The 20,280-nt window shown below is 40.6% G+C and overlaps 1 protein-coding gene across 5 annotated transcripts in view; it reads left to right on the top strand.

Moving 5' to 3' along the window:
- LOC117263130 (CUB and sushi domain-containing protein 3) overlaps positions 1 to 20,280 on the top strand; it is a 479,142-nt gene that overhangs the window by 304,683 nt on the left and 154,179 nt on the right. For all 5 annotated transcript variants that reach the window (XM_033636295.2, XM_033636294.2, XM_033636293.2 and 2 more), the window contains one exon: positions 14,136 to 14,257. In XM_033636295.2, coding sequence (XP_033492186.2) covers positions 14,136 to 14,257 — 122 coding nt within the window. The remainder of the gene's footprint in view (positions 1 to 14,135; positions 14,258 to 20,280) is intronic.

The raw sequence follows: 20,280 nt of genomic DNA, 5'->3' as shown, positions 1-20,280 counted from the left end.
TTTCATCTGTTGTCCCTCGGCGTGAAATATACTGCACATATAACAATAAAAAAATGAAAATTACTCTAAGCATTAATACATACATGTATCAATATAAAATAAGAATTCCACACTACTTTAAAAAATACATACATCTCTAGGACAGACCAGTGCATAAACGGAGAGGATTACTGCACCGCCAGCAACATGGCCAATCACAGCAGTACTTTAAAGCGTACATCCCATCAAACCAAAATCCCCTGCAGTGGTGGCAAAGCAACAATATCAGGTACAGGAAACTCAGTGTGCTGGCTAAACCTGACTATACCTGCGATATCTCTTCCATCTGAGAGACTCCCTAGAGCATATGGACATGCTAACTTACTTAAACAAGAATGAATAAACTCATGTCTTAATTAACCCCATATAGTCAAAACAAAAGTATGGTTAATTTATGTAAGACTTTGATGTTGTCACTGGTTTTATTATACTGCTATTGTTAATATTGTTTTGACTTGAACATGTGTTCACAGCTTGCGCTTCCTTAATGGACGTGTCTGGAGTTTATTGTGCTTTTGCACAAAATTCTGTCATTTAAATACTTTTTAATATATTTTCATTATTCATGTTAACTGTAAACTTATGGTTTAATAGTCTAATTGAACATTGCTTGTTTAATAAATGAATTTGAAATCACACTTCACAGTTGGCCAATACGTGTGTAACAATCCATCGATCTGGATTAATACATCGTAAAATGATCAACGATCCAATGTCTACGAAGCAAAGTGAAAACATCAAACCATATCGTCATCTTTAGTAGGGATGCGCTCAATTAGACGTCTAAATCATTAAATGTCCGCCACTTTGCTAGTTGGCACCAGAAATATTAGTTGGTTAAACCAATTAGTGTTTTATTCATGTACAAGGCAGCTTAACTGTCATGCAGCCGCCCGCCACTAGTGGGGGCTACAGAGCTGTCAGACAGCAGTTTCCCTCCCAGCGGTAATGCTCAAGTAGACGTTCACATTCATACCACATGGCGCAAAGTGTGTTGTACTTCAGCGGCATTTATAATCTGACGTGTTTTTTTAAGACTGTGATTAAAGGCTGCAAAGGGCTCTTAATGCACACAATATTTTTTGGGACAGTGTTTCAAATACTTAACAAAAACTAGTGCTAAATTTTAGTGTTTTCCCTTTTTTAGACTAGTCGACTATTCTTAATTCTAATTCTCGTTTAGTCGACAGGGAAATTAGTCGCCACGAACATCCCTAATCTTTAGGATACGCTTTTATTTTGAAGGTTTGTGTCACAGTCAGACAGCGGCAGGCAGACAACAAGCAACCGGGGGAAAGGCGATGAGGATATTGTTGTTTACTCAGGAATAAACTTAAGCGGTTACAAATACTTTATTTATGTGTTGTTTTTATCTTTTATGGCCAAAAGCAAAAAAAGAAAGGGGTGGCAGCTTCTTTTGTAAGTGATTGTGTTATACGGGCAGATGATATCATCTCATATTGATCACAAACCCCTAAAACACATCAAATCGAAATCATATCGTGGCAGACTTTGTGTTATCAGCAAATATCGTATTGTTGTTCAAAGAATCGATATATAATGTTGTATCATGATGAAACTGGTGATTTACACTTCTGCTGGACAATACAATCCGAATCTTACATAAGATTTTTCACTAGTACTCAAATATGGAAATTACTAGGACTACACCCAAGTCAGAATTATGTCAGCGCTCAGCGGGATGTTTAGAGTGACAGTGACATTCATGTGATATAGTAAACAAGCCAAGTTAGCCCTCCAAGCTAATGTGTGCTAGCTACCCTAGCAAGGGATCATAAATGTGCAACAGCATTTTTGCCAACACTCGATATCAAACTAAGCCAGACTGTATAGAATTAATTTGCTGTGAGCTGTAAATTCACCACTTCTGAGCAGAAGTTAGAAGATAGCATGGTCTCAGAGCCTGACTGGGTAAAGCCTCTCTTCCTTTGAACAAGCTGTCTCCATTTCACTCACCCTGGGCCTAGGTCCGCAGCTGCCTGTGCGGGAGAGCATCGTGAAAGCAAAGAGCACTCAAACTGCAGCTACGCCTGCAGACCGAAACATCCGTCAAAGTACACTGCACACTGAGTGACAAAAGAAAAAAGCTTGACTCTCAGTCTGTTGAGAGGTCTCTCAGACAGATTGAATCTGACTTTCAGGGTGCAGCCCTAGAAATTACTTAAAATGCCCATCCCTGCTTCGTAGAGAAACTTCCTCTCTATCAACCCTGCACTGAGAGGTCAATGTGCAAGGTTAGCTCCAGAGTAGCACCCTGGGGGTCTGTAGGGGGGCAATATTTTGCTCGGGGACACCTGAGCAGGGCAGATGCCAGCCAGCAGTGGGTCCTGCACCCTTGCCCTTTGGTTAAAGGACACAGTGGAACCACAAGCTTCGACTTCTATCCTGGGTTTCTCTTGTGAACCAGACACACAGGGGGACTGACCTCCATTAAGCTTTTTGTTAGCATGACAGCGCAGATTCTTGTAAGCCTGCAGGATATAACCTGGCCAATGCAGTTAGGATGTGACTGTCTCACTTGGGTTCTGATTGGTCCCTGCCAATCAACCTTATTACCCAGCTCATTATCAGAGATATTATAGTGCTGATACCCTTTGATTGGCTCTTTAAGATTGTGAATGGCTGTTAGGGATTCATCATCTCTAAACACTTTATAATGAGCAATTAAATATAGCTGCCGACATTAGGCCAATCAAGTCTCACATTTACCTGCATGTGATGATGGGCTAAGCCTCCCCGTAGGGAGACTGCCAGTGACATTAAAAGTGGCTGATGTTGTCCCCTGAAGCGGTGAATGGTTAAAAAGGATGACCTCTATCACTGGGAAACAGAGCCATCAGTCAGCGGGGATCTTTGAAGGAAAGGTGTACGGGCAGGGTGAGACACTTTTCACTGAGTTGCCGTGGCGTCTGAGTAGCAGGTGTGCCTTGCTTAAGCTCTGTTGAATTTAAAACACAGCCGCTGGTATTCCCAGCACGAGGAACTGTTCAGTGAGCAACTTTTTGACAAAGCCATGACAAAGTGCACAATCCTGCTTCATGGTTGTTGCTAAGTAACTAGTGAGTCTGTGCTAGTTGATCTTTGTCATTTAAAGCACCTCACAATGGAGGGCACTGTTACTCCAGCAGGGTTCCGTAATACAATCTGCAAAACTCAATTTTTGCCACCCTATGCCAGAAAGCCACAGCAGGAACAACTATTCATGATATGCATTGTTCTCAGGGCACGACATGATCTTTGACAGATCTACCCATAACAGTAAATGCCATTGAATTCTACATCTCATGCTTGTTCAGACAATATTGTTGGAATATACTTTTTTTGTTTACTGCTCATACAAGTGCAGCTGAGCGTCATTGTTATGCAGTATATCACTGTCCTACTTGGTGGAACAGAAAGACATCCATCTTCAAAAATCCCATAAATCCCAGGATAACCACACTGAGGTTGCTTGAAGGACAAGCATGTAACACTCGAATAGTATCTTTTTGACAACAATGCTGTGGCTTTATTTGAGCTATATGCCAAGATCACTCGAAAGAGAAAACAAAACAAAAAAAAGAGAAACCACAATACTATGCAACTGTAAACATTGCAAGTATACATTTAAAGCTTGAAATGGGGTGTTTTGGTGGCGGTGGATTTGCTGAAAAGCATAGAAAAAATATAGAGACAGTTCTTCTATTTTTAAACCTTTTCACAAAAAAAAACTGTTTCCCCTTAGGGACAAAGACCCAATATTGAAATTCTGAAAATAAAAATGCCTCACAGGCGAGAGGGAATGGCTCGTCTAAAGCTAATAGACTGTAAGTAGATTAAACTGGGCTGTTGTGTAGAAGTGGTCTGTGGCTCTTTATCATTCATTTCATAGGTTTTGCTACCTCTTTCACCAGTCAGCAACCAGGGTGTAATATTGACATGTCTGGACTTAATACAAAAAATTTTCTATCTTCAAGACCACTTTCTCCTTTGGGAGACAATTAAGTAACCTTAAAGGCATATTTCATCCACAAATATCAATTAGTCATGCCATGATACCTTGAACCTGTGAAGAAAACTTCTTGCACGTCTCCACGGAAAACAGCAAACATAGTAATTTAGTGAATGAGTGAGGATGACATTAAACAAAAGCAGAGCTATATCAAAACAATTAATTATAAACTCACACAGCTAATGCAGTATAATACAAGACTCATTTACCCAGTCATGTGCTCAGTACCTACCAAACACATGCATTTTCCCTACAAAAATGTTAATATTGGAGTCTGGCTTGGAGGAGAGCATCGGTAAGTGTCACTTTCAGTTCAGTTTTAAATAGTGAGGTGTTAGCGAAAATGCATGGCATTACTAATTGATAGACAAGTGGTCAATTTGTGGTTGCAGCATTCCTTTAACCTTTACCTGATGTCATGCAGATGATGTCCAATCAAGTGTGGGGATTTACTTGGCATCTGACCAGTGGTGGGGAAAGTAAACAAAATGGTACTTAAGTAAAAGCACCGACTTTAATATCATACTGGCTCAAGTGGAAGTAAAATGACTCATAAAAACAACTACTTGAGTTAGAGTAAAAAAAGTGTCTTCCTCAAGTAGCGAATAATCTTTTTAAATGCAGTTCATTACAGCAATGTGTAACATTCAAACAGGTTATTAACAGGTAATAACAATGCAAAGTGCACGTTTATTGATGTCGAAGTGTCACATCCAGAACCAGACAGAATTTGACAAAATAAATGTGGTCGATGTGGAATTCTCGAAGGTCGAGATGTCTGCCGTTTTGGGCTTACAAAGTAGTCGGCGCATAATATGTCTGTTACTTGTTGTCATTTGAAGGGCAAACAGGATCTGAATGTTGGGCCAGGGATGTGTATGTGTCTCTAATGAGGGAGACGTAGGCGTTTCATCTTCTGACATGATCTTGAACCGTAGTCAATTGAAAGGGGGTTGTGGAAGAGATAGGGCCACACCTCTGTTCCAACTGCGGTGCTACGATTGGCTAGTAGTTTCTTATCTCTTGCCGTGGGACAATTGCTGTCATGGGGGTAAGCTCAGCTGAATATCAAAATGATTTAGAGCTAAATGTAGCTGGTAAAGTAGTGAGAAGTGTGTTGTCTGATGTAACAGAGTAGAGGTACATACATTTCATCACAAACATACTCAAGTAAGAGCAGAAAGTATTCTGTAGAACTACTCTTAGAAGTACAATTTATTTAAAGAATTACGCATGTAACAGACTAAATCCAACGTGTTACGACCCATCACTGTATCTGAGTGCATCAGGCTTTATTATTCTGGATGCAGGTGCATGTGTGACCAATTCATTTTAGCAGATCTTTCTGAAACACTGACAAACCCAGCACAATCTGGACAGGGAGCCAGCACTGGACTACATTGTTAGTTGGATACTATAATATCAGCAGGTGGGGTGATGGTGGGCTTCACTAATGGCCAGTCATATCTGTTCATCTCATCTTCTGTATAAGTTTCTGGCCTGCCTATGATTATACAGCACCAGGAAATGCCTACAGAACTTTTAATCTTTTGAAGTTAGGTTTAAAAAGACACTGCATTTCCTGATCATGCATAATGGTGCGAACAAAACTTTTCTTTTTTTTTTAGAAAACATGTATATATATGTCCAGTTAGGCCACAACTGTATTAAGTTACAATACATTACAGTAAAATGTTTAAAGGATAATTATCAATTTGCTACATTTATGTTTACTAAAGGGCATACTCCAAATTATTTTCACTGTCTAAACATGGAACCCGTGCAGCTTACCACTCAAGTGTGTGGAAAAATACAGAAGGTTGAGTGCCTATTTTGATTTTGAAATTTAATTAAGGTACCCGCTATGTTTGAAGAGGTGGTCTGAGCTGATGGAAATGCCACTGCAATTTCATTCCAAAATGTGAAAGCCAACAAAAAACATGGAGCTGCATCTGCATAAACACAACCTGAGGAGCACCACTCCATCCACCTTGGCACAAGTGTGTTCAAGCCACCAAATTACCAAACACACACAAGAGCAGAACCATGTACTTGATCCCAATGAAAATGGCTGTATGCCTCTGTTTGTATCTCGACTGGCTTAGCGGGCGCATGAAAATAAATAAGATTTTGGAATGATTTCAACAGGTAAGCTGGTGTGTGAGAGCAGAGTGGCTATAATTGTGTTTTATTACATGTATCTTTGATCTTCAGTGAGAAAACATTGTCTTCTCTAACGCACGGGTGTCCTTATTTAGCCTACTTTGTTTATCCTGTTGAACAAAAATGGAATGAGAGAAAGGCTGTGTCTAGCAGAACACAGCTCATATTTGACCTTTACATCCAGACCAGCCAATAGCTAAAGTGGAAACTCATGAATAACATTGAGAGAGAGGCAATCTGTCAGGAAGCATCAAGCCAGCTGATTTATTAAAGGGTCACCTCTGTCAAAACACTTAAATACAGCTAAATATGTCGTTTGGAACATCAGTGAGAAAATAAAGTGAATGTATCTTGAAAATGTGCCGTTTATATCACAACACTAAAACAATACAAAGAGACAGACAGAGTGGTAATCACTTTATTAAATGCAATAAAGCGATTACAAAACTAAACACAAATAAACTACAAAAATAACCATCAAATCGCAATGTCCTTCTGTCCACTCCTACAACACTTTATGAGAGAGAGAGAGACGGAGACAGAGAGACGGACAGAGAAAATGAGAGAGGGAGTCCATGTGGCACCTTGATTAATGGACAGATGGCAAGGCCACTAAGCCAACTCTCTCTCTGTCTGTGTGTGTGGGTGTGTGAACTCCAGGGGAGCTCAGTTGATCGGCCTGAATACACTGACTCAACAGAGGGTGCTATATGTCAAACTGATACACACACAAACACACACAAGCACATATGTTTACTTCAAACAGGAAAGAAGCAAAAGAAAGAAACTTCAGTGTGCCAGCAGGGTACAACGACTACACTAAATGACTGTCTTTGTATGTGTGTGTGTGTGTGTGTGTGTGTGTGTGTGCCCATTAAAGCTCTGACCAGAGCGAGGGCCATTGGAACGCTGTGTGCCAGCTTAATGATGTCATCAATCATTCTCCTTGTCCATTGGTCAGTCTATCTGCTCCCGTAGGCAGCCTGTTGAAACGGCCCAACACAGTGATCTAAGGCTCAGTGTGAGCCCGTGGCATTTAAAAAAAGGTTCCACCCCAAAAAATCTGATTTGAAGTGTATTCGATTTGCATTAATGTTTTCTGTAATATTCATACAAAGTCAAATTTGCTTGACTTGATGGCACCAAATAAAAACTGTCAAACACACTCAAGACAAAAGGGTACTTGTAATTAAAAATGAACACGATAGCTTTGACAAGTAATATGTGTCCTTGTTATCAACATGAAAATAGTAGATGGCCCCCAACCCTTTCTGTCAAAATCGTGATTTGAGGTTTTCATTTTAGCCTACCTGTCTGGTTGGTTACACATCATCCTTGTCAAAGTGACTTTAATAAGAAATTTCCTTTTATGGGTATGATCCTTTAATAATTAATAAACTTTAATCATGAAGTTCCTTTGATAAGAAATTACCATCATAAGGAAGTTAACCATTTTTTAAAATCACCTCACATTTAGCTTGTAGGCATTTTGTGATGGACTGGTAGATTATGTTGCAGTGTCACCAAAGCACACCACTGATTGATTTTTGACTTTATAAGCTCAGAAAATACGACACAGTCTAAGCACTGATAGCCGAAATATCTTCTTACTGGATAAAATTTACTTCATGAGCCACACCAATAGCAATAGTAACAGTTTACAAACGAGCAATGGGACCAAAGATGTATTTGGTACCAAGAGCACGTTGCTGGTCAAGTAGCATGCCGTTTCCAAATAAGCCCATGAATTGTGTACTTCTGAAAACTCATCCGTATGATTTGATTTTAGTTTCTATCTGATTCACCTCATCCCCAATTCTGTGTACGCTCTCTGGTCGGGGTGGAGGGTCAGGCAGATAATCTGGAACAGGTAGGGGTTAAGTGTCCTTGGTATGCTTCAGCAGGTATTGCTGTATGGATGATTGAACCTGAGCCCTCCGCTGCGGGGACAACTCACTAACCGCAAAGGCTGTCCTGCTGAGAAAGCAGCAGTTATAGACCTTGAGTGTGAGGCAGAGATCAGACCAAAGGAAGCACTTACGACTCTCTGCTATGCTAGAATGGAGAACCACGTCAAAACATTGTGAAGCCGAACGGCGTTAAGATTCAGGCTCTGAAAACATTTCTCACAACAACCTTCCCAGTGCAGTTATGCTCTGAAGCCACAAAACAAAACTTTGGAGAACTGTGAGCAAGGGCATTTTAGCTACACTATAGGCTTTGGCAGTGTGATCCTTGCCTGAAACATCATTTAATTTTGGTCCGCATCCCAACGGTTTATGTGAGTGTGCATTTGTACGTGTGTGTTAGAGTGAGAGAGAGAAAGTGAGACTCCTGGGGGAATCCAGTTGATCTGAATATATAAACTCAAAAGAGGATATGTTGCTACACACACACACACACACACACTGCGGTTTCTGCCTTAAGCGTTCAGTTAATCTCGCTTGTGATTCCAACAATATGCTTTTAGTACCAGATAGACCTCATCAAAATTTTTAATTTGATCTAGAATTCATTATCGCTTCAATGATAGTGTGGCCCTTTTGGCTTCAAGCCCTCCATACTGTGTGCCAGTATAAATAATGATGAGAGGGAGAGAAGGAGATTCAGAAAAGGACAGAGGCAGAACCGAAGTTGGACACACAGACGGACAGAGAAGCTGTGAGACAGCCATTATGAAAATACTCCATCACAAGTAGAAGTCCTGCATTCATAATTTTGCTTAAAACTGCACACTGTGTTTTTATCACTAACAATGCATCACATGACATGTAATATAAAAGGTGCCACTCCTATAATTAGCACTGATGTGCACCTCCATGGAGCTTTTAGTGTCTTTTAGCTCATTGTTTTGTTTTTCCATCCTCCAAACTCAACGCTCATCAACCTAATCTCAAGCAAGCTGATTTTTCTTTCAGTGAAAAAGCACTGATGTATGCTACCTGCCGAGCACTTAACTGCAGATGGACAACTTAAGCAACTTGCCAGTGAACATAGCTAAGTATTTAGCAGCTAAATGGCCAGAAATGTTCCTTTGAATGTGGTGGAAACCAAAACAGAGCAAAAAGAAGATGGAATATTGGACGTATATGCATCAGGTTGTCAGACTAAAAACTCCAACTTAAGGTTTATAGCAGCTAGATATGTAGGCTACATAGGCAACTGTATGCTAGTAGTAATATGTCAGTGTTGTGTTTAGAGTTGGTTCAGCTGCCCCCAAAAGGCTGAAAAGTATTGATAAATCCAGCTTTAAAGGTATACCATGCAAGATATTTCCAAAAAAGAATGTATAGACTCATACAAAAGTATGCTTTCTCAATCAACACTAATGACCCACTTGAAGTTTGTAGTGGTGGGTTTTTCTGCAGAGACTCTGCTCTTTGCCTGTATTTTCTTATTATTACACAGCTTTTATCAAATACTCAGTTCTGATTGGTCAATTACAGCATTCTATGTTCTGTTATTTTTGAAGAGCAGATTATTCTTATGAATAACAGACCATTGCTGTGGGCACAGTTCAGATCATAGATGCTCAGCAGATGCAATCCTTAGTAAGTAGCTACGTAGAAAGTGGGATACATACAGTGAGTGGGACATTGTTACGATATGAACTTGTTCAGGTTGATTCAAGACCCCTTCGAACCTGTATATATGATGTATATAAGTCCTTACTAATTTTGTTGTGCTTGGGATGTTCCTGGGTACAGCACCGAGGTGAGGTCACTACCAGGTGCCAAACACACAGCACCCATACAAGAGGAAGCTACAAAAATGGCAGACACAGTGCTGAAAAAATGCAAGTATAGCGAGGCAAAACACCAAACGGGCAAAGCTCGTGAATCGGAGGTTGGCTTCCACTTTCACTGCTAACAAACAGGAGCCAACAATTCCTGCATAGAATACCTTTTAGTAGAAGTACAGAAGTATAAATAATAATATAATATAATTAAAGCATCAACATAAGCATTTTTCATTCCGATTTTAGATCGTTATACATATACTGTGTGTACTCTATATACACATAATATCTTCCTGAGACCTACACTTTTGTCTGGTATACCTTCTCAGTTTCTCCTAGCTATTTCGTGATCAGTAGGACCAAATGACTATAAAAAACTAAAAATTGTTAATGATAATTAAGTCCCAGTGTCCTCAAGCGAGACCATAATAAAGTCCCCATGTCTTCAAAGGAGTACTTCCTAATTAACAGTGTCTTAGCTTGTTCCTGTTGCTAAAATTGGTCAAATGTGTTGGCTTATCAAACTACAAATGTCATTATTCATGAATAAACAAGTTTCAACCATAAAATGTGATCAGGTTTTGGACCTTGTCCACTTTTGTGTTGGGATTGGCTGCAGGCTGACTTGGCAAAAGTGTCCATGAATGAGGACAACAGGTCTAAGTTAAGTAGAATGAAATATAAGCTCAAGTAAACCCAAACTGTGATGTACTCATGTGAGGACACAGCGTCTCAGAAGGATATGCATGAAATTTTATGAAGTGATGTTTGTACCTAAAGTCTTTACCAGCAAAGGAGCTAGTAGCTACAGTGGTCAGCTAAATGTGGTGAACTAAAAGGTACAAAACTTCAACTTTAAATTCGAAAGCCTTATAAAGTCGGATAAAATGATAAAGCTCAAGTTGGCACGTAAAATTGCACTTAGTCAATCTTACTCTGATGAGTAAAACATACAGAAGACACAAGCATAATGGGCAGGAAGAAAAATAGAGAGAAGGAGAAATAGACAGACACTAAGAGTAAATGATGAAGTGCACTGTAAATCATGAACTACATACACTTCCTGTTACAGGGAGCGAGACACCTTGAAAAAAAGGTGCAGAGAGAAAGACAGAGACAGACGGATGGATGCAGGGAGCCGCAGAGAGAAGGGTGGAGTTTAATATAAATTATGGGATGTTAGCTCCTCTGGTAATTCTGGTGATAACTCTCTCCGCGCTATCGCTATAGCAACACCGTGCCCATTCTGCTGTTGGCACAGTGATGGGATGGCCATTCATTCAGGCCACGCTGATTGAGCTGTCAACGCACACACATACGCACCCTTTCACACAGACACACACACACACACACACACACACACACACACACACACACTTTGAGACATGCAGATAGGTCATTTCTCACGTGCAACTCATACACACACACACACACACACACACACACACGCATACACACACCTCATCTCTATGTATCTATCAGTTTATAAATTGCAGTGAGCTGAACACAAGAGAAGGTCAACTGAAGATGCATTGAGAATTAGAGAAACAAGCATCAAGCGGGTTCAGTCAGGGGGAACTCAGGCAGAGATCCAGAAGACAGGGAGACAGGAAAACACAGAGACACAGACAGAGAAACAGACTAGAGAGATATAGGGTTGTCTCTAAGGGATCTTGTACTTGTTCTGACACTCTCTTACAGCACCTCACGGACACACCCCATTACACACACAAAGAAACACAAACACACTGTGGTATGATTTTTTTACTTGCCCCTTGCCTTCATTCTCACCACCAAGTCACAGAGGTGTGTTTGTGTGGGTGCGTTTTTATTTTGTGAACTGTGTTTGCATGGTGAGAATGTGTGAATTTTGTTCGGATGCACGTCCCGGGAGTTTTTTTGCCACATAAACCTGCTGTTACACCGCGAATTGCGTGTGCTTGCAAGCCTATTATTTTGCCGCGTTAAGTGTTTCTTGGATGCACAGCACGTGTCAATGTATGTGTCACCGCATGTGCACATGTGCCTGTTTGTAAAATGTGGCCATATAAACATTCATGCTTTTGTTTTTTTTTTTTGTGTGTGTGTGTGCGTGTGGGTTTGTGTGTGCCGCTGTTAACTGTACGTGTTCCCGTGGCCTACCGCTGAACAAACTAATTAAGGAACAAACACTGCTTCAAACCAACCAGAAAATTACCTCCCAACTCTAACAGGACGACCCAAGGACAGACAAGCAGGTTCTCTATCACATCCAGTCAGAGCACACAGCCTAATAAAGGCTTGGTTGGTTTATCGAACAACTAGCATGTGTCATTTTCAACACCCCACTGAGTGTAGCTTCAGAGTTAGTGTTGGTGAGTTTGTATGAATTTGTTTTGACACACAGTAGGTTAATATGCTTCTATGGATTCACATAGAGACTTTCACAGGGTTCACACAAGGTGCTTAAAGTGCTTTAGGGAAAAAAAAATCAAGCACTGAAAAGCCTTGAAAACAGCCCCTTTTATAAATAAAGAACATAAAAGTCCTTGAAATTCGAATGAACCACATAACACTTTTATTTCGACAAGTTTTTTCATTCTTGCTTAAGTGCTCAGAATCAGAATTTGCTCGGCTTTCTTACATTAAATTCTGACGTGTCACCATCTCACGCCACTCCTCCCCTTTATTCCTTGCCTTGATGGTGTATTGCCCAACACCGAAGTTTATTTTTACTTCGCAACTAAAGCAAGCCAGTAAGACTATGTTGGCATGTCTAAACATAACATGACTTAGATTAACGAGCCAGCCTTTCACTGTGATTTGTTATCCTCTCTCTTCAACCGACGTCATAGCTACGCCGAAAACTTAAAGTAAAACATGAGTACCAGCTAGCATTGTTTCCTTGCGCTTCTTTCAGGTGGTTCTGTTTTAACTATGATTTTTACTTTCTTTATAATGTTTATTCCATGTGTTTGCATTAATGCTCTTGCTCTGAAACTTTCTCTGTATTGGAACTTGTTGAAGTGCAAGGAAGTGGTGCATTGTAGAAGCATAAGCACTCATGCATTCAAATGTTTTGTTGAAGATTATATAGTAATGCCTATAAAGACTGCGGCAAGTAGCCTCTCACTGAAAAGAGAGAGAGACATCATTTATTTATGTCTTATAGAAATTTATATTTGAAAATGAATTATTTGCTTTAAGTGGAGAGCTCGAAAAGGAAAAAATAGTGCTTGAGAATGTACTTGAAAGTCCTTGAATTTCAACGCAAACCATATAGCTGAACACTTTCAAACAATTGGTGAACCACAGCTAGCTTAGATGCTCAAGTAGACGAAAGCACGTGTACCTGTTACATCATTCTGTTATATCTAATGTGAGTATGGCCAGCCCCAAGATTTGATTTCCCAGTGCTAAGTGGGAGCTTCACCATCACACACAACCACACAAACTATAGGGTACACTAGCTGCACAAGCATGCAACCAGGGATTGGATTGACTGGTTGTCTCCTGTTATATATTTTATCATTTAGAAATTCTAAAATGTTTGAGAGGTCTGAGAGGCCTTTGCAGATTTGTGATGTGGCTAAAGCACCCCTAGCCCAATTGTAGCACCGTGTCTGAATGTTAGATGTGCGTAGTCCCAAGCTGCATTTTTGTTTTTACGTCTTTTTAAGATGGAATGTAATTCTTACCCAGCTAGTAGTTGGAAGTTGTTGACTTTAAATAGATTTTGAGAGTAAATTGCTGGTGAGTGTCTCTATCAGTCAATACTAGCTAATCCTGTGGTATTTCACAGCCAATAGCTTCCAATTAAGTACTTCTATCGAGGGAGACGTCGCTGACAGTATCAATAACATCTTTCTGGCCTTCTGCTTCTCTTTCTGTTCTAGTCCGCACTTGAGAATTCTCCCTTCTCTTCTTTTCCTTGTCTGTCACCACACTCTTGAAATTGTATTAGTGTCACTTATAGTTGTTTTTACTACACCGCTATTTTGATCCACACGTGCTAGATTTTGCTGATGGATGTGTTCTGAGAGTCTGTTGCTAAACATAAACCTAATGGCTTAATTATGCAGGTAATTGTCTCTCTGTTGTGCTGTAACTCAACAGTACACAACTGTTTATGCTTATACCACTGCAAATTCTACAGTTGCTGCTAAAAACAATGACATTATGTTCTTTCATCTCTGTTCACAGTGAAGACATGTGGCAGTAATCTTCAAGGGCCGTCAGGAACCTTCACATCTCCGAACTTCCCAATTCAGTATGAGAGCAACGCTCAGTGTGTGTGGATAATTACTGCTTCAAATCCCAATAAGGTAAATCTCCTTTTGTCTCTCACTCTTTGTCTCTCTGTCCGTCAATTGAACTCTCAAATTCAAATTGTTGTTAACATGTTGCTCTTAATCATTTTGGAACAAAACACAAATTATGCTCATCTGTGATTTATACATGTTTGCCATGCCCACTCAAACACATGCAGGAGTAAATCTAATTCACAAAGTAATATATTCATATGTAAAATACTGTATGCCTAAACCCTGGTGCTAATTTGTAAAAAAAAAAACTGTCAATTGTATTGTAAAGGTGCTTAATTATAAAAACAATATCAATCAACTAACACATGTGGAATGCAATTATTGTTGTATGATTCCATATATTTTTGGTTTTTGCAGGTAGGCCGTGTCCACATAGTGTTTTGTTTTTGTTTGTTTTTTTCAGAGCACCAGTGTGTTCTTTTAATTGTACCCAGTGAGGAGAGAGTGTATGCGGGAGCCTAGACAAAAGGCAAAGTGCCCAGTGTCTTTTATGTGCCACCACTCCAAGCGCTTCTAGTTAAAAAAAATCCCAGAACCTTTTAGAAAAGTGTCGCTGTTGCTTTGTTTCTGTCTTCCCTGAGCTGTATGATGTTAGTAAGAAACTTTTACAACAAAGACAGAAAAGCCCATTTGTGGGAACAGATCAGCTGGGCACTGAATGTTGCTGGTGAGTGTTGTGCTTTTTACCATCTGCCTTATAAGCTTGTTGTTAGCCTCCTCAGCCCTTGGTTAGTGTAGAGTTGTGTTAGCTACCTATCTTAGGTTGATGTCAAGTTATTGTCATCATAGAAGGAAAACCCACACGAAGCACTTCATCAAAAAAGCACTCGCAGGTGAATGATGGAGTGGAAGTGGAAACAACAGCAGCATTGGCAGAGCAAAAGTAGGGAGTGCTTATCATATATAAAAAAAAAATAAACAATAACCTTTTGTCATGTTTGCTAGAACTGTCACTATATTCACACAGCAGTAAATAAGACAGATAATCTGTAAAGAAAATCATGTGCTTCTGCCTACTCTACTGCCTTGTAGTGCTTCTAATAATATTACTACACATGAACAAAAATAACCAATCAAAGTCAAGGAGTCTCGAACACAGCTGTCAATCACTGTTTGCAAACTGTGGTCAAACTGTCAGACGAGGCAGCAGTGATCAACTACGAATCCAGATTGCTGCTGTATGATACCCTGCTGGATGGCGTCAGTTTGAAATGCTGCCAGTAACAATGTAATTTAGGGAGCTGGAAAGTTCCTCTATGGTGGGTGAGAGGAGCGGTAGATGGGTCCAACAACCCAGGACTTTCACCTGTGAGGCCAAGGTTTGCCTCCTGTATGAGTATTTTCTAAACCTTAACACGTGCTTTAAGTGCCAAAACCTAACCACATGCTTTGCTGCATGGCTTAAAATAACACACCGTCCCGGAACGTCAACAGCAAACACAGGAGGATACCTAGCATGTAATATGTAAATGTGAATGACACTGACCAAGCAGCAATATGGGGAGCAAGTGGGGATGAGAACAGGTTGGGATTACATATTTATCTCCTTAAATGTTTTCAGAAACATATTTTAGTGTACTGTTTAGCTGTAAAATGAGAACGTTGGTGCACCGTGGGCAGAGTTTGGTGAGTCACTAAGCTATTTCCAATAAGGCAGCTAGGTCACTAACTTCCTCATTTTACAGTTAAACAACACATATGCAAATATGTTTCTGAGAACATTTGAGGTGAGAAATAGGCAAGGCAGTAACAGAATCTTGATTCAGATTTCATCAGCACTGCCTAGTTTGACAATTTGACCACAGTTCATGAGCAGCTGTTGACAGGATTGACTGCTTTGTTAGAGGCTCTGATTGGTTGTTTTCGGCGCACCACGGAATAAAGTGACAGTTTCAGTAAATTTTACAAAAAGTTTTTATCACAATAATATCCAACTGTAGCTTTAAAGTTCACCTTACTGTAAAAAGTGTGTTGGATATACGGTATGCTGCAGTGAGTACCGTTGTTGTCTGCAGTCCTTACAGCCATTTACAAAGTTAGTTTAGCAGCATTTTTACATAAGTGAAATGTGTTGATGATTATTCATGTAGGAGGCACTGTAAATTATATGCTAGTCAGAGCATATCAGTGTCTAATTCTGTGTGATTGGTTAATCCTACAAAGGTGCAGACGATAGGCTGGAGGTTAGATGGATGGCCGTGATTGGTTGCTTTATGTCCCAGGAGAAATCTAATTGGTATTCAGGAGACACGTCCTTATTCCTCTCAGGGTCACTGTGGTGACCGCTCTGTCGTCAATGGCAACACCTGCGTCAGCACCATAGGGATAGACATACACATATGTGCAGACACTCACACGCACACAGATACACTGTAACATACATGTGTACTCAGATGCACACAGTTCTTCTTTTAGCACCCTCACAAATACATGCGCGCACACACACACACGCACACACGTTTGCTCTTTGCTCCTGCTCAAAACCTTTGTCTCTCTCTTACCCCCCTACTCTCACACAGCTCTCCCTGTCACAGCCCAAGGCCTCTGGTTTATGGCCTAGAGCAATACATTCTCTGTTGAAGGCTACACTGTGTATGTGACTGTTTAAGGCTATAATACTAATGCCCTGCTGCACCCTGTGGGGTGTGTGTGTGTGTGTGTGTGTGTAAGAAGTTGAAAATTAATGTATATGTATGATTATGGATATTGCCAAAGACGCTGAGCTGAATGAGGAACAGATCACCCGAAGCTACATCAAGTCAATTTTATGGCCCCTTATCTTAACCCCATCATGTGCTGTTATGCCCCTTTTTATTACATGTACATGTCATGCACCATACTGCACCACATATGTCATACACCACACTAAATCATATCCATGTCTTTTATCACACTACATCATATATACAATATGTCATGCACCAAGTACGACACTACATCAAACTTGAGGTCTTCAAGGGTCTGTAAATTTGCACAGCACCTGACCTGAAGTGGATAAACATGCATTTAGAGCAAACACAGCAGCAGTGCCCTAAGGGCTAAGCCACATACCACATAAATCAAACCGTCCCTGGATCAAGTCTGGCCCGTCATCCCCCTTTCTCTTGTAAGGCCTAAAAACACCAAACCGACATCAAAGAACTAGTGGCAATGAAGGCCGACTGTTGTGTCGCCTCACATCTCCTGTGCCACGGCCAGAAAGTTGTGCTTGAACACACTGCAAAGACTAGGGTCAATGGCCAACTAGCACTTGCAATTTGTGTCCGTGTGAGAGGATATATCTCTACATACCAGCAGATGGTGGTAGTCTGTATTCGTCATTCAAAAGGGAAAACTGGGAGACTGACAGGATGGATTCAAGACCCTAATTAGCTAGTTAGCACATTAACAACACAACCCGATATTGGAAGAACAAAGGATATTTAGCATGTGCTAGTGAACCATTACTGCTGAAGAGCTCAGTGGCTACAAAATAAATCTTGCCTGATATAAAAAGGTAGTTTCGACTTCATGCCCTCTTGACTTTAGTTGTTTGTTTGCTTCCTCTTCTCGTGCATGTGGTCGAACTGCCAATCAGAGGGATTTCTCTCACCGACTGGCTCAGTCAGGTCCGACGCTGATACAACATGCTGAATCGACCAATAAACAGCTAACAAGGTCCAACTAGTGACAACAATATAGGACACCGCAAAAACTAGAGCAACAAATGCTCACAGACAGCCAGACATTGACCAGTGGCTGACCATTGGTTCATTGTGTCAGCAGGGGAGAAGCACCAGTTCTAGGCCCCCTGCACTCCCTCTCTGGATTCATGATTCAAAATGTTATTTTATTCTACAAAGTTAGTTTGCATGCTTTCCCTTTTCTGTCTTTCTTTCTTCACTTCACTGAAACCCTGATTTCCCTTCCTTGGGGACAGACATAAGTAGTAGTATACGCTGGTGCCCCATCTGCACGAGCAGTCACCCATTTGGCTTAGCTGTGTTTGAAGACGGCTCCAAGTGCAGGGTTCCACAAAACCATTTTGCACTGTTAAGGGGAGATAGGGGCCTCAAAGAGCTCCCACTGTTTCTGTTATACAAAGTTCAATCAGTCAACTGATTTATTTAGCCAGTTTAAATGTAGATATGGCACTAATTACTGAGAAATAAAAATGGCAAACAAGACCAAACTTTTCATTCCAGGCTTTTCAAGGACCACCCTCCCACTGAAGCCCTGGGTAATCATGTCCACTTTCCCCCCACTGCAACACTCCTGCGTGTCAGTACCCTTACAATATTTCCTCTCTACCATTCAACTACTAGCAATACAAGGCACAAATTGCCTAAAAAATAATCTTTAACAAAATAAACTCCAGCTGACCTGAAAACAACTGGAAACTGTGGTCACATTCATCAGTTCGACACTCATAGAAATTGTGTAAGACAGAGGAATGGAGGCTTTCAAAGAGCCAGATGAAGTAGGAAAGCACGAGAAAGGGATGAGCATGACAAAGAGTGACAAATCATTTAGTATAACTCCAGATCATTTCCTATCTTCATTCATTTTTCATCTGTCTTGGCAAGTTGTTTTATTCATGCGGGACACCTGTGAAGACGCACATGAGAGAGCATTCATATTAATCATATCATAAAGAAACTCAAAACCTCAATATGTAAATCTAGAACTCGCTCATGGATTCACATCTTTAGTGCTGTCAGACTTGTCTTACTGCCTTCAGATAAGTGTCATTTCTTTCCAGTGGATTTAAATGAAGATGCTTTAAAGTTGGTGAAGCCAATGGCATTAATCAATCAATTCAAATATATACTTTTCAAAAGTAATACATTTTTAAAGTTTAAATTCTTCAGTGACGTGCATTACGATTTAAAGGAGCATGCCAAGTATTATTATTCCAAGAAGAGCTATTCTTACCAATATTGTATACTTCAGTACACATTCATTAAATGAAAAAGGGGGAATCAAATACCAGGGAGGCTTTTAATATATTGGAAAATAAATCAAATGGCGTTACCATTAATCACAATGTTGACTTCGTAATTATTAATTTCAAGGTTGCAAAATTACATGTTTTGGTTTAGAGACATTTGTCACCTTCAGTTAAAGACTTTGCTCACCGTTAGTGTTGAGGAAAATTTGTAAGTTCCCGATGGTTTAGGAATTCACATTCTGTCATGGCTCAAGTGAGTAGTTGCAACAGGAAATAAGAGATTTAGACACACATCTATTGGAGTCAAAGGTGATTTACTAGTTTAAAAAAAGGCTGATAATGGGCAGGTGGCAGAGGCAAACAAACAGCGGGGAATTGGCAGGTAAACAACAGGTAACAGGCGAGAATAGAGCGGGAGCACTCATGATCCGGCATACTGGCACTAAAAAGCTGTCCTCAATTAGGAGGCTGATGAGGGAATGAGGGGCAGTTTAGTAGGCAGGTGAGTGGTCGGTTGATCTCCTGAGGAGCGAAGGCAACAAGATACATAAACACACACTGGGACTCGGAGGACAGAGAGTCTGAGGCTGAAGAGGGGGAAGTGCCACGACACATTTAGAGTAGAGGAATCGTCCCAACTGAGCCTGCTTCTCCCACTAGCAGAATATTGCTTTTTTATTGCTTGTACACATCTCTCCCTGTTTCATCCTTTACTCCCTTTCTCTCATTCCCCTTGTCTCATCCTTCTTTTTTTCACTTTTTTTTTTACACTGCCCTTCCCTCCTCCTCCTCCCTCACTCCCAGAGGCACTGTCCTCAGAATTACCCAGATTCTTCATTAAAGAGCTCGCCTGAAACCATCAAATTACTATGGAGGGAGAGAGAACAAGGAGAGGGAGGAGGGCACTCATATTGCTCTCTCTGTTGCACCCATTCTCACACATATTCTACATTTCTCACTGTCTCCTTCTCACACGCTGGAGGTAAAAAGACACGGGGTTTCTGGAGCAAACCCTTTCTTTTAGGGTTGTAATAGTACACAGAAGTCACACTTAGAGCCCGTCCCAATACCCCCCTTAGCCCTACCCCTTGGC

The sequence above is a fragment of the Epinephelus lanceolatus genome, chromosome 16 (genome assembly GCF_041903045.1).
Source record: "Epinephelus lanceolatus isolate andai-2023 chromosome 16, ASM4190304v1, whole genome shotgun sequence".
Taxonomy (NCBI): Eukaryota; Metazoa; Chordata; class Actinopteri; order Perciformes; family Serranidae; genus Epinephelus; species Epinephelus lanceolatus.
Note: the sequence above shows the minus strand (reverse complement) of the source record. Positions and strands in the feature narration are given on the sequence as shown.